Source organism: Rana temporaria, chromosome 3 (genome assembly GCF_905171775.1).
Source record: "Rana temporaria chromosome 3, aRanTem1.1, whole genome shotgun sequence".
NCBI lineage: Eukaryota > Metazoa > Chordata > Amphibia > Anura > Ranidae > Rana > Rana temporaria.
In genome coordinates this window covers 339361268-339385236 of record NC_053491.1, presented here as the reverse complement: position 1 = coordinate 339385236, position 23969 = coordinate 339361268, and the positions used below count along the sequence as shown (strand labels likewise).

The following is a 23969-nucleotide window of genomic DNA, read 5'->3' as shown; positions in this document are numbered from 1 at the left end:
TAAATATAAGCAGAGAAACAGTTCAGATGCAAAAAAACAATCTGTCAACAAAGGCAACTTATACTGAGTTGTTATAACCAAGTAGGATATTACCATAGAATGCAGGCTCCTGAGGGCTTATTCGCAATAAATACACCGAATTACGAGCTGTAAACCCAAAGAGACCACCGGCTGCATCACTGGCACGACTGCAGTACCAATTAGGGGATGCACTAAGCATCCTATCCGAGTTGCCCATCTTTGTGTTACCTGTAAAGTAAGAACACAATAAAAATGACACATAGAATACAAGACTAGACATAAGCAGAGGGAGTAAAGTGGTTGTAAACCCTTACAGACCACTTTAACCTACAGGTAAGATTAAGGCTTGCCTGTAGGTGCAACAAATATCTCCTAAACCTACACGGTTTAGGAGATACTTGCAAAAGAAAGGTACCGATGTCTATGGCGCATGCACCGTAGACAACAGCGCGCAGGTGCACTGAACGTGCTGTTACTAATGGCGATCATGCCATTAGTGGCGGCGCATGCTTGGGAGTGACGTCATCATGGCTCAGGCCAGTCACAGCGCCGGAGCCACGATATGCGGAAGTCACTTGTGTGGAGAGATGGCGCCAACAGAGGTGGTGACCGAGCACCGCTTCGGGGGCTTCGATCTCAGGCATTTCATAATGAGCTAGTATGCTATGCATACTAGCTCATTATGCCTTTGCCTTGCAGGGTGTTTTTAAAAAAAATAAAAACATTTTTTAGAAGTGGACAGCTTGCAAAAAAAAAGTCACATGCCCAGTGCAGATAGGTAGTTGAGAGCAGTTGCTGAGCGCTCAATCGGCCTTTCTTCCACAACATACAGTGCAGGCCAGAGGTAGCACCGAGAGCAGCTCCTATTCCACACACTGTACAGTGTGATGGATCCAGAGAGCAGGAAAGCCTTTGTAGTGCATTCTCACCCACTACTGCTATCTACATGCTCATTGGCCTGTACAGACTTAGATGGTGATTGGTATCCCTTGGCCTGGACATTTGTCAACGCTGCGAATCCCAGAACACAGATTGGGAGGCAGACATCTCGGGAAAAATAGCCAAAAATTGTGACCGTCCCAGCAAATACGGGACAATTGGCAAGTCTGTGCATTTTAGGAGATTGTGTATATTTACAAGAAATCAGCACAATGTCCACACACTGCATATCACAACATTGTTCACAATACAGTATTTGGTGTGTGTGTATATAGATATATATCCATATACACACATATATTGTTCACATATATATATATATATATATATATATATATATATATATATATATATAAAAGTGTTAGGATACTGTCTTCAGTATATGCTCCATATACACAGTACATTAGGAGGTGTGTGTGTATATATACACTGCATTTTCTGATTGTGTGTATGTATATACTCTCACACACGACATATTGTCTAGGTGTATGGTATGACATGTATATTTACACAGTATATTAGACTATACTCCATATACAAAGTACATTAGAATACACATGTACAGTGTATGTAGTACATCCTCAGCAACCCCTCCATGCCGGGTCAGCATGGTGTACAGAGTTACCCAGCCTTCCTCTTACCTCCTCTGCAGCAGCCACTCCACACACCGCTGACTGTCGTAAAGAGCCGGCTGTGCCATGTGAGCGAGGAGTGCGGGGGAGGAAGTGTCGTAAAGCGAGTCCAAGATGGCGGCGGCCATAACTGCGTGTAAGTAGATGAGAGGACGAGGATGTCATAGGGAAAGGGTAACTCTGCGGGTCGGGGATCGGGCTGAGAGGATAGGAGAACAGTGGGTGATGCGGTACTACACATTTCAGATTGTGCTGTTTTTTTTTTTGTAAAGTCAAACCTTACACTGGGGCTGAGAGGAACATTTTTTGTTGTCTATAGCAACCTGAGGAGTATGAAATAAGGGAGGCAGGTTGCTATGAGCAACAGAAATTGTTCCAGCCAGCTTATTTCATATGCAGGTCCTAATGAAATCTGTACTGGAGAATGTCTGTCCTAGGGATCCCTAGGCTGCTGCTCTCATATACAAGAAGAATAAGACTTGCATGTAGGTAAAATGAATATCTCCTAAATATGCACCGTTTAGGAGATATTCGCCCTGCATGCAACCACTGGCACTTGCCCTCTGAAGGTCCGCCATTAAGGATGAGCTATGGCGTGTTCGCATAGAACACGTGCAGAGCCCGCCAGGAAGTGTGCACGGCGCTGCGCTAATAACAGCCAGGGAGACATTTCACGATCCCTGCAGCCGAGCATCGGGACAATGTCTCCCTGGCTGTGATTAGCACAGAGTCGTGCACACTTCCTGGCGGGCTCTGCACGTGTTCTATGCGAACACGCCAGAGCTCATCCTTATCCGCCATGCCAAAACCGATGGCTCTCACGCACGTGCGTGGGAGTGACGTCAACGCTGCTCCAGCCAGTCACGTAGCCGGAGCGTGCGAACCCCGAAGAAAGACGGGCAAGCATAAGGATTTAAGTGACTTTTATAAAGGTCAAATTCGAATGGCTTTACGACAGGTCAGAGCAACTGCAAAACTGCAGCTCATGTGGGATGTCCCCAGTCTGCAGTGGTCAGAACTTACTAAAAGTGGTCCATGGAAGGAAAACCAGGGACAGGGTCATGGGAGGCCATGGGGAGTGTAGGCTGGCATGTGTAGTCTAACTCAATAGAAGAGCTACTTGTCGGTCTAATTGCTGGAAAAGTTAATGTTGGTTCTGATGGGCAGCTCTGTGGCCAAGTGGTTAGCACTTCCTCCAGGACTAGGGTCGCCGGTTCGAATCCAAACTACGACACTATTTGCTCTGGGTTTGCATGTTTTCTCTGTGTCTGCATTAGGGATGCCCCGATACCGAGCATTTCCCGAGTACTTGTACTCCGATGCTTCACCCGATACCTGGGCAGTCAGGTATTTGGTGTGGGGGGAGTTACAAGTCTTCCCCAAACCGCTCTCCCCGTGCTGTATTGTCCCCCTCCGTGCCGCTCTCCCCAGTGCTGTATTGTCCCTTCCGTGCTGCTCTCCCCCCGTGCTGTATTGTCCCCCTCCGTGCCGCTCTCCCCCCGTGCTGTATTGTCCCCCTCCGTGCCGCTCTCCCCCGTGCTGTATTGTCCCCCTCCGTGCCGCTCTCCCCCCGTGCTGTATTGTCCCCCTCCGTGCCGCTCTCCCCGTGCTGTATTGTCCCCCTCCGTGCCGCTCTCCCCCCGTGCTGTATTGTCCCCCTCCGTGCCGCTCTCCCCCTGTGCTGTATTTTCCCCCGCCGTGCTGTATTGTCCCCCTCCCGTGCTGTATTGTCCCCCTCCGTGCCGCTCTCCCCCTGTGCTGTATTTTCCCCCGCTGTGCTGTATTGTCCCCCTCTGTGCCCCCCCCCCGTGCTGTATTGTCCCCCTCCGTGCCACTCTCCCCCTGTGCTGTATTTTCCCCCGCCGTGCTGTATTGTCACCCTCTGTGCCCCCCCCCCCGTGCTGTATTGTCCCCCTTCGTGCCGCTCTCCCCTGCCGTGCTGTATTGTCCCCCTTTGTGCCACTCCCCCGCCGTGCTGTATTGTCCCCCTCCGTGCCGCTCTCCCCCTCGATCTGTCTGGATAGAGAGCGGAGGTAGGAGCCGCTAAATCCGGCTCCTACCTTTTCCGAATGGACAGTCAGTGATCACGACGCTTCTCTCTATTCATTTCAGTGGATGCTGCAGAGAAAGGGACTGGGGAATCTGTGTCCTTTGTCCCTTTCTCTGTCTTAAAGGGGAGATGTCAGAGGTCTGTTAAGACCCCTGATATCTCACCAAAGCCCCCCCCCCCAACAGGGCCGATTAAAAAAAATTGCAATAAATAATTTAAAAAATTAAATGTAAATAATAATAAAAAAAATAAATTAAACACACTGACAATCCACTACCCCCCCCTCCCTCTTAAAAAAAAAAAAAATCACTGTAGAAAAAAAAAAAAAACGCCACTGTGACATGACATTAAAAAAAAAGTATCGGTATCGGCGAGTACTTGAAAAAAAGTATCGGTACTTGTACTCGGTCTCAAAAAAGTGGTATCGGGACAACCCTAGTCTGCATGGGTTTCCTCCATGTACTCTGATTTCCTCCCACACTCCAAAGACATGCTGGTAGGGTAATTGGATCCTTTCTAAATTGGATATATATATGAATGAGTTAGGGACCTTACATTGTAAGCTCCTTAAGGACAGGGACTTATGTGAATTTACAAAAAAAATAAAATAAATACATACATACATACATACATACATACAGGCAGTTCCCAGATTACAAACAAGATAGGGTCTGTAGGTTTGTTCTTAACAGGGTTGTAAAGGTTTGTTTTTTATTTTCTAAATAGGTTCCTTTAACTGCTTGCCGACCAGCCGCCGTATAACTGGCAGGTCGGCACGGCTGCATGAGATCACGTAGCTATACGTCATCTCGCGAATCAGCCAATAGGGGCGTGTGACGCTATAACTTTTGCGCAAACCAATCAATAAACGCTTATTGCGATTTATTTTTTTACGAAAAATATGTAGAAGAATATGTATCAGCCTAAACTGAGGAAAAAAAATGTTTTTTTATATATTTTTGGGGATATTTATTATAGCAAAAAGGAAAAAATATTCATTTTTTTTTTTCAAAATTGTCGCTCTATTTTTGTTTATAGCGCAAAAAATAAAAACCGCTGAGGTCATCAAATACCACCAAAAGAAAGCTCTATTTGTGGGAAAAAAAGGACGCCAATTTTGTTTGAGAGCCACGTCGCATGACCGCGCAATTGTCAGTTAAAGCGACGCAGTGCCTAATCGCAAAAAGTGGCCCGGTCATTGACCAGCAATATGGTCCGGGGCTGAAGTGGTTAAGCTAGTGCATTGTTGGGTTCACTTAACTTTTCCTTCGATTTCCCTTCTAAATGTTTTTTTTTCTTTGTCTGAATTTTTCCCTTCCTGTTTCTCCTCAGTAACTTGCCCCCATCATTCATGGGGGTTAGTCAGCCACAACAGCTTACTGAGGAGGAACAGGAAGTGAGAAATTCAAACAAAGAAAAAAAAAACATTTAGAAGGGAAATTGAAGGAAAAGGTACGTGAACCAACAATGCCCTAGCTTAAAGGGGTGTTCCAGCCTTTTTTTTAGTTTTTTAAAAGTCAGCAGCTACAAAAAGTGTAGCTGCTGGCTTTTAATAAACAGACACTTACCTGCTCCACGGTTCCAGCGACGCGCCGGCCAGCGTCTTGATTCCTAGTGTGGGCACCCGGCAGTGACAGCTTTCGGCTTCACGGCCGATCACCCACTGTGCATGCGCGAACGGCGCCGTCCGGTTGGACAGGCGCTCGCCTACAGGGAGGGGCTGCAATAAGGCGATTAAGCTATTTGCCTTACCAGCCCCTCGGCAGAAGGAGGAAGTGGGACAGGAAGTCACACTCCTCCTGACCCCCCCACTCCCCCCCAAAAAAATTACATGCCAAATGTGGCATGTAAGGGGGCAAGGAGTGGATTGAATGAATGAATGAATGAATGAAAACTTATATAGCGTGGCACATGCGAACTTAATCGCCTCTGGGCGCTTGTTGTTCCTGTCTCCTTTGGTATCAAAAGAGATGCGTTTTGATCTTTCTCCTGAATGCTAAGTGGTTCTCCTCCAACCGAATGTTGGTTGGTAAAGCGTTCCATAGTCTGGGACCTTGGACCGCGAATCTCCTTTCTCCTTTGGATTTGTAGTTGGCTTTCGGTATCTGAAGAAGATTTTGATTGGTGGATCGCAAAACGCGATTGGGATTATGAGCTTTTATTTTTTCGCATAGATAATGGGGAGCGTTCCCATGGATACATCTATGCGTTAGACAGAGTGATTTAAAAGCAATTCTGTCTTTTACTGGCAACCAATGAAGGGATCTCAGTGAAGGTGAGATTGATTCCCAGGGTTTTTTCCCAGTCACAAGTCTGGCGGCCGTATTTTGAACGACTTGCAGACGAGCGATTTGGTATTTTGGGAGTCCGAGGTAAAGGGCATTTGCATAATCCAGTCTGGAGTTTACAATAGCTCCCACCACGACCACTATGTCTTCTTTGGGAATGAAAGGAGTAAGTCTGCGTAGTAGGCGCAGCAGATGGTGAGATCCGCTGACTACTGACCCTATTTGTGCGTCCAATGTCATGTAGGAGTCGAAGATGACCCCGAGACTTTTGACTTTGGCGCTAGGGGTGATGATTTTGCCCAGAATGGGCGGGGGGGTCCAAGTTGTTGCAGGTTGTTTCATACGCTTGGCGTGAAACAGGAGAAGTTCTGTTTTCGCTTCGTTGAGTTTAAGATAACTCTTTGTCATCCAGTTCTCTATCAAAGAGAGGCATGTCTCTAGATTGAGGTGGTGATCCTTTTTATTGCAAATGCGGAAATACAGTTGCGTGTCGTCTGCATATGAGTGATAAAGCAGTTTTTGGCTGCTGATGATTTCAAAAAGCGGTCGAAGATAGATGTTGAATAACACCGGCGACAGAGGCGATCCTTGAGGGACTCCGCACGATAATGTGCGTTTCTCAGAGGTGAAAGGTCCTAACTTCACTGTTTACGATCGGTTGTCCAAAAAAGAGGAGAACCAAGATAATTCGCCTTCTGCGACTTTGGCTACTTCAGCTAGCCGAGTCAAAAGTAGCTTGTGGTCTACAGTGTCGAAGGCTGCGCTTAGGTCCAACAGAACCAGAAGACAAGATTCTCCTTCGTCTGTGGCCTCGAGAGCGTCGTCCCATATTTTGACCAATGCTGTTTCCGTCCCGTGTCCAGGACGGAAGCCCGATTGAAAAGGATCAAGTAGGTTGTGGGTATCTAGATGCTGTTGCAGCTGTTGTACCACTACTTTTTCCATTACCTTTGAGAGAACGTTTAGGCCTGTTATGGGACGGCGGTGAATTGGGTCCTTAGGGTCTAGGGTGGGTTTCTTTAAGATAGGTCGGATTATGCCCTCTTTCAACTGGGAAGGCACTATACCTTCCTTGAATGATTGGTTAATAAGCTGCGTGATAGGAGGTGCCAAGATGTCAGCGCATTCCTTCAGCAGTTTAGTGGGGATGATATCATTTGGCGCTGTGCCGTTACGCAAAGTACCAATGATATTCTTTGTGGCATGGATAGAGATGGGTTCCAGCGTAAACTTACCTAATTGTGGTGAATTACTGCAGGTATTGTATGGATAATTACGGGGGGGGGGGGGGGTGTTGTTTTGCTGAATGCTTTCCCGGATTCCCTCGATTTTATTAATGAAGTAATCCGACAATTCATTGCAAAATTCTTGGGTATCCGAATTGGGGGTTTCAAGACATTCTGGATTCATGGTCTGAGTGACCAGCTTGAAGAGTTCGCGTGGGCGATTTAGGGCGTTGTTGATAGCCTCAGAAAAATTGTTTTTCTTGGCTTTGAAGATTTCTTTGTGGTATTTTCTTGTTGTTGCTTTGTAGATGGTGAGGTTCTCATCTGAAGAGCTTCTTTTCCGGATTAAGCGGAAGTTCCATTTTTAGGTGGAACTCCGCTTTAAAGGAACGTATTTAGAAATTAAAAAAACAAACCTTTACAACCCCTTTTAAAGCAGTTTAAAAATATATATATAAAGAACTGCATACAAGCTCATTATGAAATACTTACCTTAGAACGAGGCATCGGCATCTGATCCCAGTCACTGCCGAGGGAGCTGACATTTCACCTCGGCGTGTCTTCCGGGTTTGCGGCTCTGGCGATGTGAGTGGCCAGAGCCGCAATGAGCTCCATGAACGGGAGTCTTCTTTCCGGCAGAATCTGCTGGACCTTCATAGCGCATGTGCCGCTGACGTCAGTCGCCGCATGTAAAGTAAATATCTTCTAAACCGTTCAGGTTTTGGAGATATTAATTTAACCTACAGGTAAGCCTTATTATAGGCTTACCTGTAGCTAAAAATGTAGCATAAGTGTATAGAAGCACTGTAAGTTAATCTGTTTGTAAGTCGGAACAGGGTCTAATATTCTTGGGTCTAATATTAGTTTTATACCTAGTGTATTATTAATGTTTTGAATTATATCTTCCCAATATCTTTGGAGTTTGGGACACCTCCAAAGCATATGTATACGATTGGCTGGGGTGCCTCAACATCGAGGGCATAGGGGAGATTCCCTGCTTTTCCACTTGAATAATTTTTCTGGGGGATATAATATGATCTGTGTAAAATAAACATTTGTGTTCATTTTTGAGTTGTGGAAAGTGAGACCTCCAAGATCGCAGAGAGCCTCTGACCACTGAGCATCTGACAGTGGGCCAAGGTCTCGTTCCCATTGTAACCTGTTTTTTTTACTTACTATTTAGTATCTCATAAATTTTTTATATTAAGCCCTGTCTCTTTCCCTCCCCTTTGAGCAATGATATCATTTTGGGATTATTTAGCTTGAATTCCGACATACGTGCTTGAGCCTGTACAGCATGTCATAAAATTTCCCCGCCCCCCCATATACACACATCTGAATGTAAACGCATGTGTCGAGGGCACCTACATGTGAAAACGTTGATTGTGATACACGTTGCCTATCACCGCACATGCCAGAGAGAGAGAGAGCAATATTTCTAACACAGGACCTCCTCCTTAACGGTAAACTTTTGAAGCGTCACCTATAGAAAATACTGGGTACTGAAGTTTGTCACTATTTCATGGGCACACACAAATTTAAGGTTGGACATGTTGGGTATCTATTTACTTGGTTCAACCTCCTCTTTTATATTTTACAAAACATGTGGGTAGTTTATTGTGTTTGCTTGCCCTAAAATTCACTTTAGTGAGTTGTTTACTAAAATCTTGCATTCCCTAGACCAGTGATGGTGAACCTTGGCACCCCAGATGTTTTGGAACTACATTTCCCATGATGCTCCTGCACTCTGCAGTGTAGTGGAGCATCATGGGAAATGTAGTTCCAAAACATCTGGTGTGCCGAGGTTCACCATCACTGCCCTAGACCATTACGGTTATATTTTGTGATATAAAAAATTGGAACTACCATTTCATTCTATAGGGTGTCTGCTTTCAGAAAATATATAATATTTGGGGGTTTTGTGCAATCTTCAGGCCCAATTATTTTTTTTTAAACATGTGCAAAAAATGGCCTTGGCAGCGAAAGGGTTAAAGCACTTCTGAAGTTAAAAACATGTCTTTGGATCTGCAGGCCTTTGTTACTGCACCTACTCAGGGAGCAATAAAAAAAATTGTATTTTCTTTTTTTTTTTCACAGCAATATGGGGGTCGTTTTTACGGATCCACCGAGGGTGAGTAAAGCATCTTCATATTTTTTGTCAGTAAATGTTTTTTTTAGGGGTTGTACAAAGAATACAGGTCAAGCACAAGAGAATATATTGAGTGAATATTCTGAGGGAGCACACGTATTTGACATTGTTTCAGATGCGTAGCTACGCACACCAGAAGGTTTTTCTAGTATCATACGGTAAAAATCGTACTTTTCGTATAGCACTGTTGTATTCGATATTAGTTTTACGCAACAAAATGCGAATGATACGTCATACGATAATCGGGTGTACGGGGCATTAGGCTCCATTTACACTTTGCACATCAAAGTTGCTTGACAAGTTGTTCCCCATGTTTTCCAATGATGAACCTTCATGCTGTTTTGCAGCAACTTCAAAGTAGTTCATGCGCTACTCTGATCCAACTTTCATGCAACTTGAGGGCCATGGAATTGTTAACAATCAAAAGTTGCATGCTCGAAAGTTGTACAGTGCAACAGTTGTGCATTATCACTGGTCAAAGCCAAAGTTGTATCCAAGTTGCACCCATCCAAAGTTGCGTCAAAGTTGCACTCCAAAGTTGTCACAAGTGTGAAATGGAGCCTTAAGTTTAAAGATTAATAGAGTAAGCATTTACAGACTGTCATAAAAGCAGGGCTTTTTTTCAGGGGGGAACTTGGGGGAACTCGGTTCCACCACCTCTGGCTCGGACCCTTTGGTGCCTGCTCACCACAATCACTTGTAAACACAGAAGTCTGGTTTCTGTGTTTATAAGTGACAGCTCTGCACTCTGTGTGTAACCCCCTGAACTCTGCACTCTATATGTAATGCAATCCTGGTATTTAATGCCCCTTTAAGACCCTTCTACTGTTTGTGAAATCTGAACGGGTTGTATTTGAGTTCCTGCACCTATTTTCTGAGAAAAAAAGCTCTGCATAAAAGGATATATTAATCTAATGGCAATGTTTTGTCCTTCAGGGTGTCCGCTGCTGGCAGCCTACTTTCTCAGAGCTGTATCCACACTACTGCTGCTCTGGAGGGACGTGATTGGGAGATGAAAAACAGAGTTGTGTATCCACCTCAACTTTCTGAAGAGCCTCGAAGATCAGCAGTGAGTCCAGAACATGACCATATAAGACTTTCTGATATGTTATAATTTATGATAAGCTATCTTTTATAGATGATTTATAGTCTTTTCAATGTGTAAAATATATTTTAAAGTTGACTCTTTCTCTATCCTTGTAAAGGTTTGATTGCTTTGCCCTTGGATGGCAATCAGTCATCCTTAAGTAACATAGTGCCACATCCTAAATATAGTGGAAATGGAGGAGGAGCGAAAAATGGAGTTTAAAGGCACTTTTTATATAAAAATACAAAATTTTAATAAACAATCACAAAGAAAGCATTGACAAGACAATACATAATATAATTGATTAAAACATGTATGGGGTAAATAGAACCAGATAGGTGGGCCGTGCTGAGTGATTTGGGTTGGTGTAAATCACTGAAGAACTTCGGTTCGCACTTGGTCCAGTCTTTGTTCAGCCCTTAACATGTACAATGTTCCACAGTTGGCTCTACTAGTTTCGCGGAGCTTATACGCTTCATCGGGAGCTTGGAACTAGAATGTAAAAAAATATATATATCAAAAACAGTATGAGGATAGAATACAAGAGACCTAAACCTGAGTTGAAACCAAACCAGGTAAAAGGGATTCCTGTAAAATGTACTCACCACGTTAAATGGTGTTTGTTCAAATGGGGAGCGCCATTGACGGAGGCGCCACCTGGCGGAGGAAACCACCTCCTGACCGACCCAGCCGGGTCAGACACGAGCATACATCACCAGTCAGCAGACATCAAAGAGGGCCGTGAGGGGCCGATCCAGAAAACAACCTAGGGGGGGCCACTGGTACTGCAAAAGTAATAATAGTGATAATAAGGGCAGGCATGGTATCCTGAGCATAATGATATGGTCAGGATTAACGTGGACGAACGGCTTATAGCGAAAAATTTGATTAAGTAATAATATTTTGTAATTACATTAAATGGATTGAAGTTAAATTTAATGCTACCAAGAAAGGGCTGCATGTTGGATAAATAGCAAAAATATTTTGGGGTGCATAAAGGATAGTAAAGGCACTAACTAGACAAACTCCTTAATTAGAGGTTGGACAGGTACAAAAATCCCCATGTCATAATAAATATATATGAACATATGACTTTAAATTAATACACCAATAAACCATTGGCTAGCAATTGCTGATACACAAGTAATAAAGTAATATTTGTCATAAAAAACAAAAAAACAAATGACATAGCAAAGAGAGGGGGAAATAAAAGGTCCGATTTGTTACCTGGTGAGGAAAAGATTGTCTACAAAGGAGCAGCTAGATTGAATGTGACACTTTTAGGCTGCAATATTGCTGGGACCAGTCTAAACAAAAAAATTTGAGGAGCTTTTATTAGGGGGTTAGGAAAAATTCAGGGTAAGGCTGATGCTAGGGTCCGGTGCTTGTAGCAGAGAAGGTGAAGATCGCTTACCGTGGTTGACTCTGGTGGTCCAAGAATAACCAAGCCGCGGCGGCAGTGTATAGGTATGGCTAGCTCCACCCTAACACTGAGTGTGTGCTGCCTGTCTTAATATAGCCCCCCGTGCGTCAGACGTCAGAAAAACGTCTGACGTCATGCGCACCGGCCAAGAGCGGTCTGCCGCGCATGCGCCAATCGGCGCCAGCGCTTCGGGGAGTTGTAGGAAAAAACTCCCAGAGCGCTGTAGGGCGGATTCGACCGTGGGCCGCTCGATGGAGGGAGCGGTCCATTGGTTGCCACTAAGACAAGGGGATGCCAATTAATCCTCCAAAGAGGACAACCGGTAGCTCCGTGTAGTGGCTCGGGTGGCCGCTAGGTTGGGGACTCGGTCCCCGGCCTGAGTGATGCTGCTGAGTGAATGATGAAAAAGGGCCCCCCCCTGAGGTTAGCCGCCGCAAAGGCACTTCCAAAAAGAACATATAAAAATGGTATTAAAGACATGTTCTGAGGTAGTTCAGTTGGGGGAAAAATTGGTTAGACCCTCAACGTGAATTACATATAAACACAGTATTGCATCGAAAGAAATTTATGGCAATAGCCATTAGGGTATAAGCAATTACATTTAATATTAGTTCAGAGGAGGCATACATTTATATGACATCATTCCAATGAACAGTGTGCAGTTGTATGTGTAGAGATCTGTAAATACTAAAGGAACTAGAATAACAGATTTTTAAACAAGTATGGCGTTAACCAAGGCAGCATAGCGAGAAATATATGCCTCCAATGATGGTAGTTAGCATATTTTTTCTGTTAATAGAAGGGGTGCTTGGTGATATTTGCACATTAGTATATTATAGTAGCTGCACAAGTAGGAACTCCCACATTAAATACAAAAATTATACTTTCCAAGAGGAAGTTAGGAAAAATTTAAAGACCTATGTTTGCATAGAGATGAAATGAAGTATAACAGTTGTGATTTAGGATCATAAATACCTAAAGCCCTATGCCAGGGTAAATCGCCGGATGAGCCATCCGGCAGCTGTCCAGGCACAAGGCCATTGGTTACAGAAAAGATTTGTAGGAGTGAATTTCATTGATGCCTGGGGGGATTGTCGCTTCCAACCGTTCTATCCAGAACGTTTCCTTCTGGAGTATACGTTGATCCCAATTGCCCCCTCTGGGGTCCTCAGGTATCACATCCAGGACTATGAACTTCACCTGGGATACATCAAATTTATGATATAAACCCAGGTGTCTGCTCACAGGGGTTATCATTTTTGCAAATTGCGAATTTCTCTATCCTTACTAATACTGACAGAAGGCACCACAAGCTGCCTGCAATTGCCACTCTTGTCCAGGCTTCATAGCAAAGCAAAATTATCTCTCTGGATGAAAAAGGTGTCTTAAATGATAAATCCTTCTTTAGTTTAAGTAATTCTGTCACTTAAATAATAAAGAAGTTCCCCTGAGGTGTCCTTGGAACCTGACTTTTATGGTATGCCGACTTTCCATGTTCCTGCTTTGTTCAGTGGTTAATCATGTTGACCCCTAGTTCACTTCTGGATACACGTAAGAAGAACCACAGAGTGCAGCAGAGGACACAGTATTCACTCAGGGAGAACAGGTGAAGTTGAAAACCCCAGTACAGAGATCTAGGTACTCAAGAAAGAAACCTTGAGTATGTCCGCACCAAATTTGCTCACAGGGTTTAAATTCAGATGATTTTACCAGACTGATTTTAAGACCAGTATAATGTTTGTACAATTTTTTTTCTTTTCTTAAAGGAGGTATTCCACTGTCGGCGCCAGATCAAATACAGCCCAGATAAGATGTGGTATTTGGCCAAACTGGTAAGCTCTGTTTCCTGCTCATCACGCGGCAGCCAAGTATTACATGCATCTTTGTAATTATTGCTTGCATGAATATAGACCTTTTATCAAAATGCAAGGTCTACTTTTTTTTACCACCACGCAGAGAGAATGCACCTAATTTAACACTGATGCACTTGGAGAAAATGTAAATAAAAAAAAAAATCACACCCTAGCCTCCACCCATGGCTTCTAGGCAATGACAAGCCACCTGCTGAGCTGGGAATTCCAAATCCTACAAGTGAATGTTTTAGTGCTAAGCGGGAGTGTCGTCTTGTGACACTTAAAGGGGTTGTAAACCTTTTTTTTTTTTAATTAATAAACAGGTACTGTATATACTTGCCTGCTCTGTGCTGTGGTATTGCACAGAGTGGCCTCAATCCTCCTCTTCTTGGTTCCCCCGCTGGTGCTCTGGACTCCACCTTTTTTTTTCTGTGTGCCACCATAGGAATCCGTTCCTATGGTGTAAGGTGCAGGCCTGCCCCCGAACCCTGTTGTGTGCGCCTGTAGACACACACAGCGTGGCTCTACCCTCACCCCCATTCTCTGCTTACAGAGTTTGATTGACAGCAGCAGGAGACAATTGGTGCTCACTGCTGCCTCTCTGTCCCGTGAAGGAGGGGTGAGAGGAGAAGAGCTGCTGAAGACAGACACAGATTGAGTGAGGTCTCGGGTAGTAATTTAGGGGGTGAGGGAGCAATACTAATACTGGAAACATTTTTACTTTAATGCAGGAAATATTTTCTCTTTAGAACGACTTTAAGATCTCAGCTTTCTCAGGATCTTGCTGGAAGGCCTGATACGTCAGCCTTGCCAAGGTGCTGCCAGCAAGGGTGTGAAGTAAAGTACTTTTTAATTATTTTTCTTAAATAACAATTTGTTTGTGCCTAATGTGGGAAGGGGTTCCAAATAATAAGTGGATCTTGTATTTTGTGGCAAAATCTCATTTTGAATCGTAATGCTGCGTACACACGATCGGAAATTCCGACAAGTAAGCCGTGGATTTTTTTCAGCCAAAATTTTGTCTCAAACTTGAGTTGCATGCACACGGTCACACAAAAATTCCGACTGTCAAGAACGCAGTGACATACAACACTGCGACGAGCCGAGAAAAATGAAGTTCAATGATTCCGAGCATGCGTAGGATTTTGGAGCGTCAAAATTACATACAGACGATCGTAATTTCAGACAAGAACTTTTCTCGTCGGAAAACTTGAGAACCAGCTCTCAATTTTTTGCTGTCGGAAATTCCGACAGAAAAAATCAGATGGGATCTACGCACAATCGGAATTTCCGATCGTGTGTACGCGGCATTACAGTTGTAAATACGTGCTTATGAAACATTTCTTTATTACCCTGTTGACGTATACACTTTGGTTGTCTGAGGATGACTTTTGTACAGTAAGTTGAGGTAAGAGGAAAAATAGCACTGAACCCGTAAGGTTATCTGACTGGTATTTCTGTATTCATGTTAAAGAGGAAGTAAACCCTGATGGGTTTTACTTCCTCTTTATACCTCTGCAAAGTGAAAGCATAATTGGCTAGTATGCGTTGCATACTAGCTCATTATGTTGCACTTACCTGGGAACAAAGCCTGCGATGTCCCCGCTGGTGTCCGTGCCCATCTGTACCCCTCTTCCTTCCGTGGCAGTGGACTACGGCTCTGTGATTTATCGGAGTCGCTTGACATCACTCCTGCACATGCGCGTGGGAGCCGGCGGTCACGGCACGGGCCCTTTAGAAACGACACTACCGTGCCCTTTCTTTAGTGCACTAGCGCCGATGACGTTGGTGCACTTGTATATGGTAAATATTTCCTAAACCATGCAGGTTTAGGAGATATTTCCAGTACCTACAGGTAAGCCTTGTTATAGGCTTACCTGTATGTAAAATTGGTATGTAAGTGTTTACAACCACTTTAATGATCTGGTTCCCAGGCAGGCAGCTTCTACATCCCACAGGATCTCCATGGCTTGTAGTATAGTGTAGTGTAACAAAGGTAGTGTAATGTAACAAAAATTGAAATTGAGGCACTACACCACTGCTAAGAGATTCAGCTACAACTTTATTCCAATAAAAGTCCGAGAACAATTTAAAAAGTAGCCAGTGTATTTCAGTGGTCCAAGAGCACCCTCATTCATCAAGACTCAATTGACAACAGTGTGAATATACTAGAAGTGAATTGGACATTTTTATTGTTAATATTTCTAGTGTTATTGCAAGAACAGGCCTTGTCAACAGATCTTTGTGTACCAAAATTCCAGATGGAATCGAGAAGATCTGTCATTGATTCTCTCAGGAAAGGGGAATTTCTAGCATCACTAGATATACAAGGTTCCTGTCTACACATCCACATCTTTACCTCACATCCACTCTTTCTGTGTCTTGCTGTGGGAGACCAATACTTCCAATTTGTAACACTGCCATTCAGGTTCTCATCTGCACCCTAAACGTGCTTGCCTTCTTCTGACTGTTTTGCAAACCCATGACTTTCAGTAGAAGGTTGTCCAAGTACCCTTTGACATGAAGGACTCCTCCAGCACAACCATGTCTGCCAACATCCAGAGGATGATTCAGTTCCCTCAAACATTTCTCTGTATATTCTTACCAAAGTCTGCTCTCCAGCTGCCACACAGTTTAGATTACTTGGCCTGATCTTGGACAAACCCTGTTGAAATCTTCCTTCCTTAGCAGGAAAGTTTCTTCCCTAAGGTCCCACGTGAGGACCCTCAGATCAAAACGGCACACCACAGCTCACTTCTGAACTCCGAGGCAGTTCCCTTTCCACAGTTTCACTACAAACCTCTTCAGCAACATACTCGCGATGTGGAAAAAGCAAATGCAACTATTGAATCATTGAGTGCTTCTATCTAACCAGGCGAAACTCCCTGGCATTGTGAATATCCAAGTATACCCTGGAATTGTGAAAATCTTTATTTCATATGCCCTGATAGGTGGAGACTATTTATTCCAGCCCTATAGGCTGGTGTTATTTACAACTCCATAACTATGCTGGGGACATGGGTCAGCAACCAGTTAAATGTGATCTAGGCTTGCCGACCCACCATCCCAGAGCATAGGCATGCACTTCTCTGATTTGAGGTCGTGGACCACATCAAAGGGCTCCATGGGCCACAGGTTGAGCACCCCCGTCCTAAAGGATAGGGGTATTTCTGATTCTTTTATTCCCACCTTACTCGGAGCAAGAGAATCCATCTGCTGCAAGATTTACCATTGCTCATAGAAGGCTTACGTTGCATGCTGAGAAGACAGACGGCCGAACCATAGGGAATGCTCTATCACTCTTATTTTGGCCTTTCTTCAGGCTGGTCTTGACCAGTTTAATAATTTTTGTATAAAGTCACATTGTTTGATAATACTGATCCCTCTCAAAGGACAGGTTTCTGCTATATGAATTCTCTTACAGAAGCCTCTTGCCTTGCAATCCCTAATCAAGACCTTTTTTCAGGTAGTTGCCGATATATAAATCCTCCAATTTTGGGATTGCAACCTTGTGCTCTCTGTCTTTCAGAGACCCCCATTTGAACCAATTAGAAGCTTTCCTTTGGAGGACCCCACATGTAAAGTGGCTGTCCCTGTCACTATTATATCTGTTAGATGCATTTGTGTTGTTAGCTCTTTCTTTTGTACAAGAATAAGGTGGTCATAAGACCACAACCTTCCTTTGGCCTAAGGTGGCCCTTTTTCACCTCCATAAGGACATTCCTCTCCCTTCCCTCTGTCCTGCCTCAAAACCTGACCAAGAAAAGTTGCCCTACACTTGGATGTGGTCAGGGTCTACCTAACAGCTATGACCTTTGTTCTGCCCAAAGGATTTCCAATGATCCGGTTTCCTGATTCGCAGTTGCCAGGTTGATCAGACAACTTATTTCCAGGACTTGTGTTCTTTTACCATCAGAGCTCATTCCACCAGGGCTGTTGATGCCTTTTGGGCTTTTCAGAATGAAGTATCTGTATCCCAGATTTGCTAGGAAGTATCCCAGATTTGCAAGGCCACCACCTCATACCATTGAACAAAACTGAAGTTGGGGAAAAAAATAAATAAGAAAAGCTTTTTATTGTACAATATAGAATCTTTATTCTTTAGTAAATCGCAACCACCTGCCTTTTCACAACCTTCTTCAGAATGTGCAGCTCCAGCATACATTCTTGGCATGCCTTGGTGTCAGAATGAATGACTTTATGTGCACATGTACAGGATCTACCTTGTCCCACACCATCCAAACAATATGGCTGAAGACCCAGAAGAAGCCAGGGAGAAGATGTTGCGTCGATGAGCTGACATCACTGGAACAAGGTGAGTATTAGCAGATTTTAATCTCAGCTTTAACGCCTAAATCCAGTGTAGAATAAATAAATCTCCTTTAGCTGAACTGTACACATTGTATATATTTTAGTAAACCTCTCCTAAATTTATACAATATTTTCTGTTGTAAAAAAAAAATTGCTGTTTGTCTGTCTGACCGTGTCCTTTCTGATGGTTTCTAAAGGGCAAGGTCTGCCTTTAGTATAACCACCTGAGCAATCTCAGTGTTGTAATAAGGCTGCAGCATCAGCATTCCTTTAGAAGTGGATGAGCCTAAAGCCTCATACAAACGATTGGGTTTTGTGTGGACAAAGCGTAGGACTTTTGTCCAAAGGACGTTGGCCAGAAACTTGTATTGCATACAAACGGCAAAGAATTGTCAGCCAACAAACACAACACGACATGGTTTTTCAGCTCTTTAGCACCACCCTTTGGGGAACTTCTGCTGTTGTGTTATGGTTAGCATTGCTTCTGAGCATGTGTGTTTGTACTTTGGAGTTTTGTCCGACGGACTTGTGTGTACACGCGATCGGATAATCCAACAACACACATTTGTTGGCAGACGATTTTAAAGCATGCTATCCCAAATTTGTTGGTGGAAAATCTGACAGCAATTGTCCGATGGAGCATACAAAAGGTCGGGTTTTCCGACAACCGCCTGTCGTCACTCAATTCCCATCGGATAATCTGATCGTGTGTACGAGGCTTTAGGTCTAGTTCACACATATGTTTTTCAGTGCGTTTTCAGTTTTGCAGAAACGCACTACCATCAATTTTAAATGGTTTCCTAAGGATCATGTTATCCCTTTTTGCGTTTTTTTTTACTTTTTTTTTTTTTTTAAGTGTCTGACTTTTTTTTAGGTTGCATATGTTTTTATTATTATCAACGTTTTAGAAGGGGGGAAAAAAAGCAAACAGAAAAATACAGATAACTCCACATCACAGAAATGAGGCACCATATACTGTATATCCATAATGACGAACCAATAATTGAAAAAGCATACAGTATCATTCTGAGGTGTAGAGGAAACCCCAGAGCTACTGTAAAAAAGGAGGTAAATTTATGATCCAAATGACTGAAACAAGACTAAGAGCTCACAATGAGCTAAAAATACTTTAGGGAACGGGTAGATATAGGAAAGAATTAAGTTTAAAAGAAGAAGGAAGGCAAAAAGAGAAAATGGAGGCAGTTTCCCTGGAATACCTGCAATGTATCCTCGTAGAAGAAGAGTAATGGCCAGGCCCCTACATAATAATAAAATTATACAAAAAAAGGTAATAATATTAAAAAGAAAAAAAAATACATAGAAGAAAAAACAGGGTGTCCTAAACTGCAGAGGATATCCCCGGTAGTGTCCATAAGTGAATAGCAATCACCCCATCCAGGGCAGTTCAGAGGGAAGGAACCTAGGCAAGAACAGATGAGAAGCAGCTCAATGGGCAAGTCTATTCAGCAATTTGTCGGAAGTGGAATAATGCATCCAAATATACCACAAAGTGGTAAACTTATCGAGTCAGACCCTGTGGCCTGCATTTCATCCATCAGCACAGTGTCCTTCATTATATCAACCAGGCAGGATAGGGGAGTTGCAAATGTGGACTTCCAGAATCTAGAGATGAGCTGTCTAGCGGCAGAGAGGAAAAAAATGTAAAAGACTTAACAGAACCAGGTAAAATGGACAATAATGCGATGGTGGGAGTCGAAAAGATAGAATCATCATAGATCTCGTTATTCACCTGAAAAATTGTGGACCCAAATGGTCTCATTAGGTCAAAGTCCCACCAGATATGCAAGTACATACCTTTACCTGTATGACAATGCCAGCAGAAATCTGAGGACGTCTGGGACTTTTTTCTCGCAGCAGGTTTTGTTTTTGGTTCCCTAGAGTTCAATGGATAACCATCCAAAACGCAGTGCAAGTAAAGCAACACTTTTTAATTTTATGCCAATTTTGGGAAATTGCAGCATCTGCAGTTTAAAGAGAGAGGTAGTCTTTTTATGTGAAAACATTGTTTGTACACACATTAGAAAATCTACATGAGATAATGAACTGTTCTGCTGCTTGCGGGTAATTGTTATTGCTGGTTCATTAACCCCTTCACAATTCTTAAGTATTTAACATCCCTTGCAAGTATCGGGCCATTTATGGTGCCATAACACTGACAGCAGCTGCTTGGAAGCCTCATTCTTTTACCAAGGCTCTGCCTGTAAATTAGCATGAGCTGTTTGATTAATTCTGTTAAGCAACATTTTGTAAATTAAATCTTTGCCGGTTCCTCGTGATTAATTCCCCAAATTCAGAACTTTGACTGGAACCGCAAACAGACGTCTGTAAAATGAGTTTCTTGGTCATCAAAGTGAAAAAGGAGCAAGTTATTAATTCATCTAGATGGTGGTTGGAGATATGTAAATGATTCCATATTCTCGTAGAATGTCATTTTATGGAGGGAGCTGTACAGCCCTGCAGGGCCTGTTGAGCACTTGAATAATAAGATGGGTCACATGATGGTTTAGGATTAACACTTTCCTTCCTCTTATAGATCAGAGGGATGTCTATAGACCAAGCTGTTGCTCAACTGGAATTCAACGACAAAAAAGGGGCAAAGATCATGAAAGAGGTAATATGCTCATTGCCATCAGGGAGAAATTGCATCAGCTGGTTTAAAGAGAACCAGCCTTAATTAGTCTATATGGAAGAATCTGATACCGCCACTCTTGTTATAATAATGGATTATTATTAGGTTATAGTTAGTAATACGGTTTTATAATAGTGCACCTTTGCCTCACTAGAGTAGAAGTCTTTAAGACTCCTATGGAGGCTGACCTGCCTCTTGCCTGAGCTCAGGTCTTGTACTGTATTTATTAGCATATAACACTCACTTTTTTACCCTGATAATAGAGGGTAAACTGTGCCTGCGTGTTATACGCAGGGGGCTGTGGAAAGTTTTTTCCCTGAAACTTCCCTCTTAAAGTTAGGGTGCGTGTTATACGCCTGTGTGTGTTATACGCCAATAAATACGGTAATTATTGGATAAAGGAGAGAATTTGAATTAAAGCAACACATTGTCATTCATATAATACTGATGCCACCATTATTATATAGTTTTGAGTGTTCAGTATCACCACTGAGCTCAGGCATTCCATAGGATGGCTATGCAGCCTAATGCTGAATCAGAGAAAATACATGTACATAATAAAATGGAGTAATCCCCGAGAGGTGAAGGTGTAATATTCTAACATTTTAAGAGTGAAGATTAAAATTATTTCAAATGCTTATTGATGACTGGTCGTTTTTTTTTTTTTATTATTATTCTAGGTGACATTTTCAGCAGCACTTCTCAGAGTCACTTGTTGACAAAGGTGTATTTAGCCCAAAGAATCAGTACACCCGTGTGCAAAGCCAAGACCAGGCATAACCTTTCATGGCTCCAAAATTTAATTTTAAAACTCAACTCGGGCACCATAATTTCCACAGTGTAAACTCCCAGGTTTTGGTGATGGCCGCCGGGCACCCGCGATTGCCCAGTAACTGAGCAGGACCGTGGATCTCTGTGTGTAAACACAGAGCTCCACGTCCTGTCAGGGAGAGGAGACCGATGCTGTGTCCCTTGTACATAGGGACACAGATCGGTCACCTCTCAAGTCAGTCCCCTGCCCCTACAGTTACAATCACTCACTAGGCTACACATTTAACCCCTCCCCTGCCAGTTACATTTATACAGTAATCAGTGCATATTTATAGCACTGTTCACTGTATAAATGTGAATAGTCCCAAAAATGTGTCAAAAGTGTCCGATGAGTCCGGCATAATGTTGCAGTCCCAATAAAAAAATCGCAGATCGCCGCCATTACTAGTAAAAAAAAATTATAAAAAAAAATCATAATTATGTCCCCTATTTTGTAGGCGCTATAACTTTTGCGCAAACCAGTCACTATACGCTCATTGCGGTTTTTTTTGACGAATATGTATCGGCATAAACTGAGAATTTTTTTTTTTTTTTAAATGGGATATTTATTATAGCACAAAGTAAAAAATATTGGTTTTTTTTTCAAAATTTACGCTCTTTTTCTTGTTTTATAGCACAAAAAAATTAAAAACGCACAGGTGATCAAATACCACCAAAAGAAAGCTCTATTTGTGGGGAAAAAAAGGACGTCCATTTTGTTTGGGAGCCACGTCGCACGACCGCGCAATTGTCAGTTAAAGTGACGCAGTGCCGGAAGCTGAAATTTCACCTGGGCAGGAAGGGGGTATATGTGCCCAGTAAGCAAGTGGTTAAAGTGATACTAAGGCCCCTTTCACATTAATACGACTTGTCCCACAATTTGTGAATGCAAAGTAGCATGACAAGTCGTTTCCCATGATTTCCAATGACAACCATTCATATTAGTATGACTTCAAGTTATTCTGACTTCAAAGTAGTCCCTGCACTACTTTGGTCAGATTTTGATGCTACTTACACAAGCATTCCCTGAAATCGCAGCAAAATCACGCGACTTTGAAGTCACAGTAGTGTGAAAAGGGCCTATAGGTTTGAATATATATATATATATATATATATATATATATATATATATATATATATATATATATATTTTTTTTTTTAAATAACAAACATGTCATACTTACCTCCACTGTGCAGCTCGTTTAGCACAGAGTTGCCCCGATCCACATCTTCTGGGGTCCCTTGGCAGCTGTCCTGGCTCCTCCCTGCAGCAGATAACCCCCTATGGGAAGCGCTTTCCCAAGGGGGTTACCTTGCGGGCGTGCTCCTGAGTCAGCATTTGCGTCCATAGAAACGAATGCCGGACTCTGCCCCCTCGTCATTGGATTTGATCCACAGCAGCGCGAGCCAATGGCTGCGCTGCTATCAATCTATCCAATGAAGAGCCAAGAAGATAGGGCTGAGATCCAGCGCGTTCTCAACGCGGGATATTCAAGGGCTCGGGTAAGTAAACTGGGGGGCCGGTAATTATCGGATGTTTTTTCACCTTAATGCAGAGGATGCATGAAGGTGAAAAAACAGGAAGGTTTACAACCCCCTTTTAAGCAAAAAAATTGTGATTCTCATTTTATCCAGAATCTTACAGCTCCACTGCTGATACTTTTTTTTTTTTTTTATTACTTTATCATTTGAGTCACTGAATGACCACTAATATAAAAAAGGACTTCGGCCTTTTCTTTGACTTTATATTGCTGCATGCTTGTTAGTAACTTATAGTATTAAAACCCGAAACGGCTAGCATTTCATTAGAGCCGGGGATGTTCACCTATTCATTGGGATATAAATGAAAAATATGTGTACATTTTTTTTTTTTTTTCAGGTTTTCAATTCCCTGTTCCCATTGGGATGGTGTTCCCTTTTTTCCTGACCCAGTTATATAACAGAGTAAATCTCTGTTGGCTGCTTTCACCAGAAAATATGTCCATTATAGGAAATTTCCCTTCTAGTCTTGTTCCAGTAAAATATAAAGTTATCACTCAATGTTTGTTCCTTGGTACAGGACGTAAGGGGAAATATCTTCCCAAAACGAGGCACAAGCAGCAATAAAAACATGAGGGATTTGAATGGTCCCCCCCAATCTATCCAAAATTTTAAACTGTTTTGGCTGGTGTTTTACTTTAACTGTAGCAGCAACTAGCATATCAAATAAAAAATAAAAAAAATCAGTTAACATGGCAGTGAGGTTACCTTGTCACTAGATGGAGCTGCTGCTTGTATAATGAAGAATAGTGAACTATTCATGGCAAACCTTGATTTCCCTCGACTGATAAATAATACTAAGTTCATATGTGGTCAAATTATTTAAAGGTGAACTTCAGGCGAAAAAACAACATTTATTAATAATCGACAGCTGCTTATCTATGTCGAGATTTTTGTTTTGGCTGCATTGTTTAACAGTAATGAATGACCTACATCAGATTTCAGTCCATTAAATCTGCAATTTCCCTTTTGTGTCTGTGTTCAGGTCAAC

The 23969-nt window shown here is 42.8% G+C and overlaps 2 protein-coding genes across 3 annotated transcripts in view; one reads left to right on the top strand and one right to left on the bottom strand.

Annotated features, from left to right (window-relative positions):
- The window catches only part of GEMIN5 (gem nuclear organelle associated protein 5), a 127052-nt gene extending 125204 nt beyond the window's left edge, over positions 1-1848 (bottom strand). For both annotated transcript variants that reach the window (XM_040345087.1, XM_040345088.1), the window contains exons 1-2: positions 1602-1848; positions 94-249 (exon numbers count right to left, since the gene is read on the bottom strand). In XM_040345087.1, the coding sequence (XP_040201021.1) occupies positions 94-249; positions 1602-1833 (388 nt within the window). In that variant the 5' untranslated portion in view covers positions 1834-1848. The remainder of the gene's footprint in view (positions 1-93; positions 250-1601) is intronic.
- The window catches only part of MRPL22 (mitochondrial ribosomal protein L22), a 28001-nt gene continuing 5683 nt past the window's right edge, over positions 1652-23969 (top strand). Inside the window, exons 1-5 of the mRNA XM_040345089.1 lie at positions 1652-1728; positions 9254-9287; positions 10242-10374; positions 13582-13647; positions 20534-20611. Coding sequence (XP_040201023.1) covers positions 1707-1728; positions 9254-9287; positions 10242-10374; positions 13582-13647; positions 20534-20611 — 333 coding nt within the window. The 5' untranslated portion in view covers positions 1652-1706. The remainder of the gene's footprint in view (positions 1729-9253; positions 9288-10241; positions 10375-13581; positions 13648-20533; positions 20612-23969) is intronic.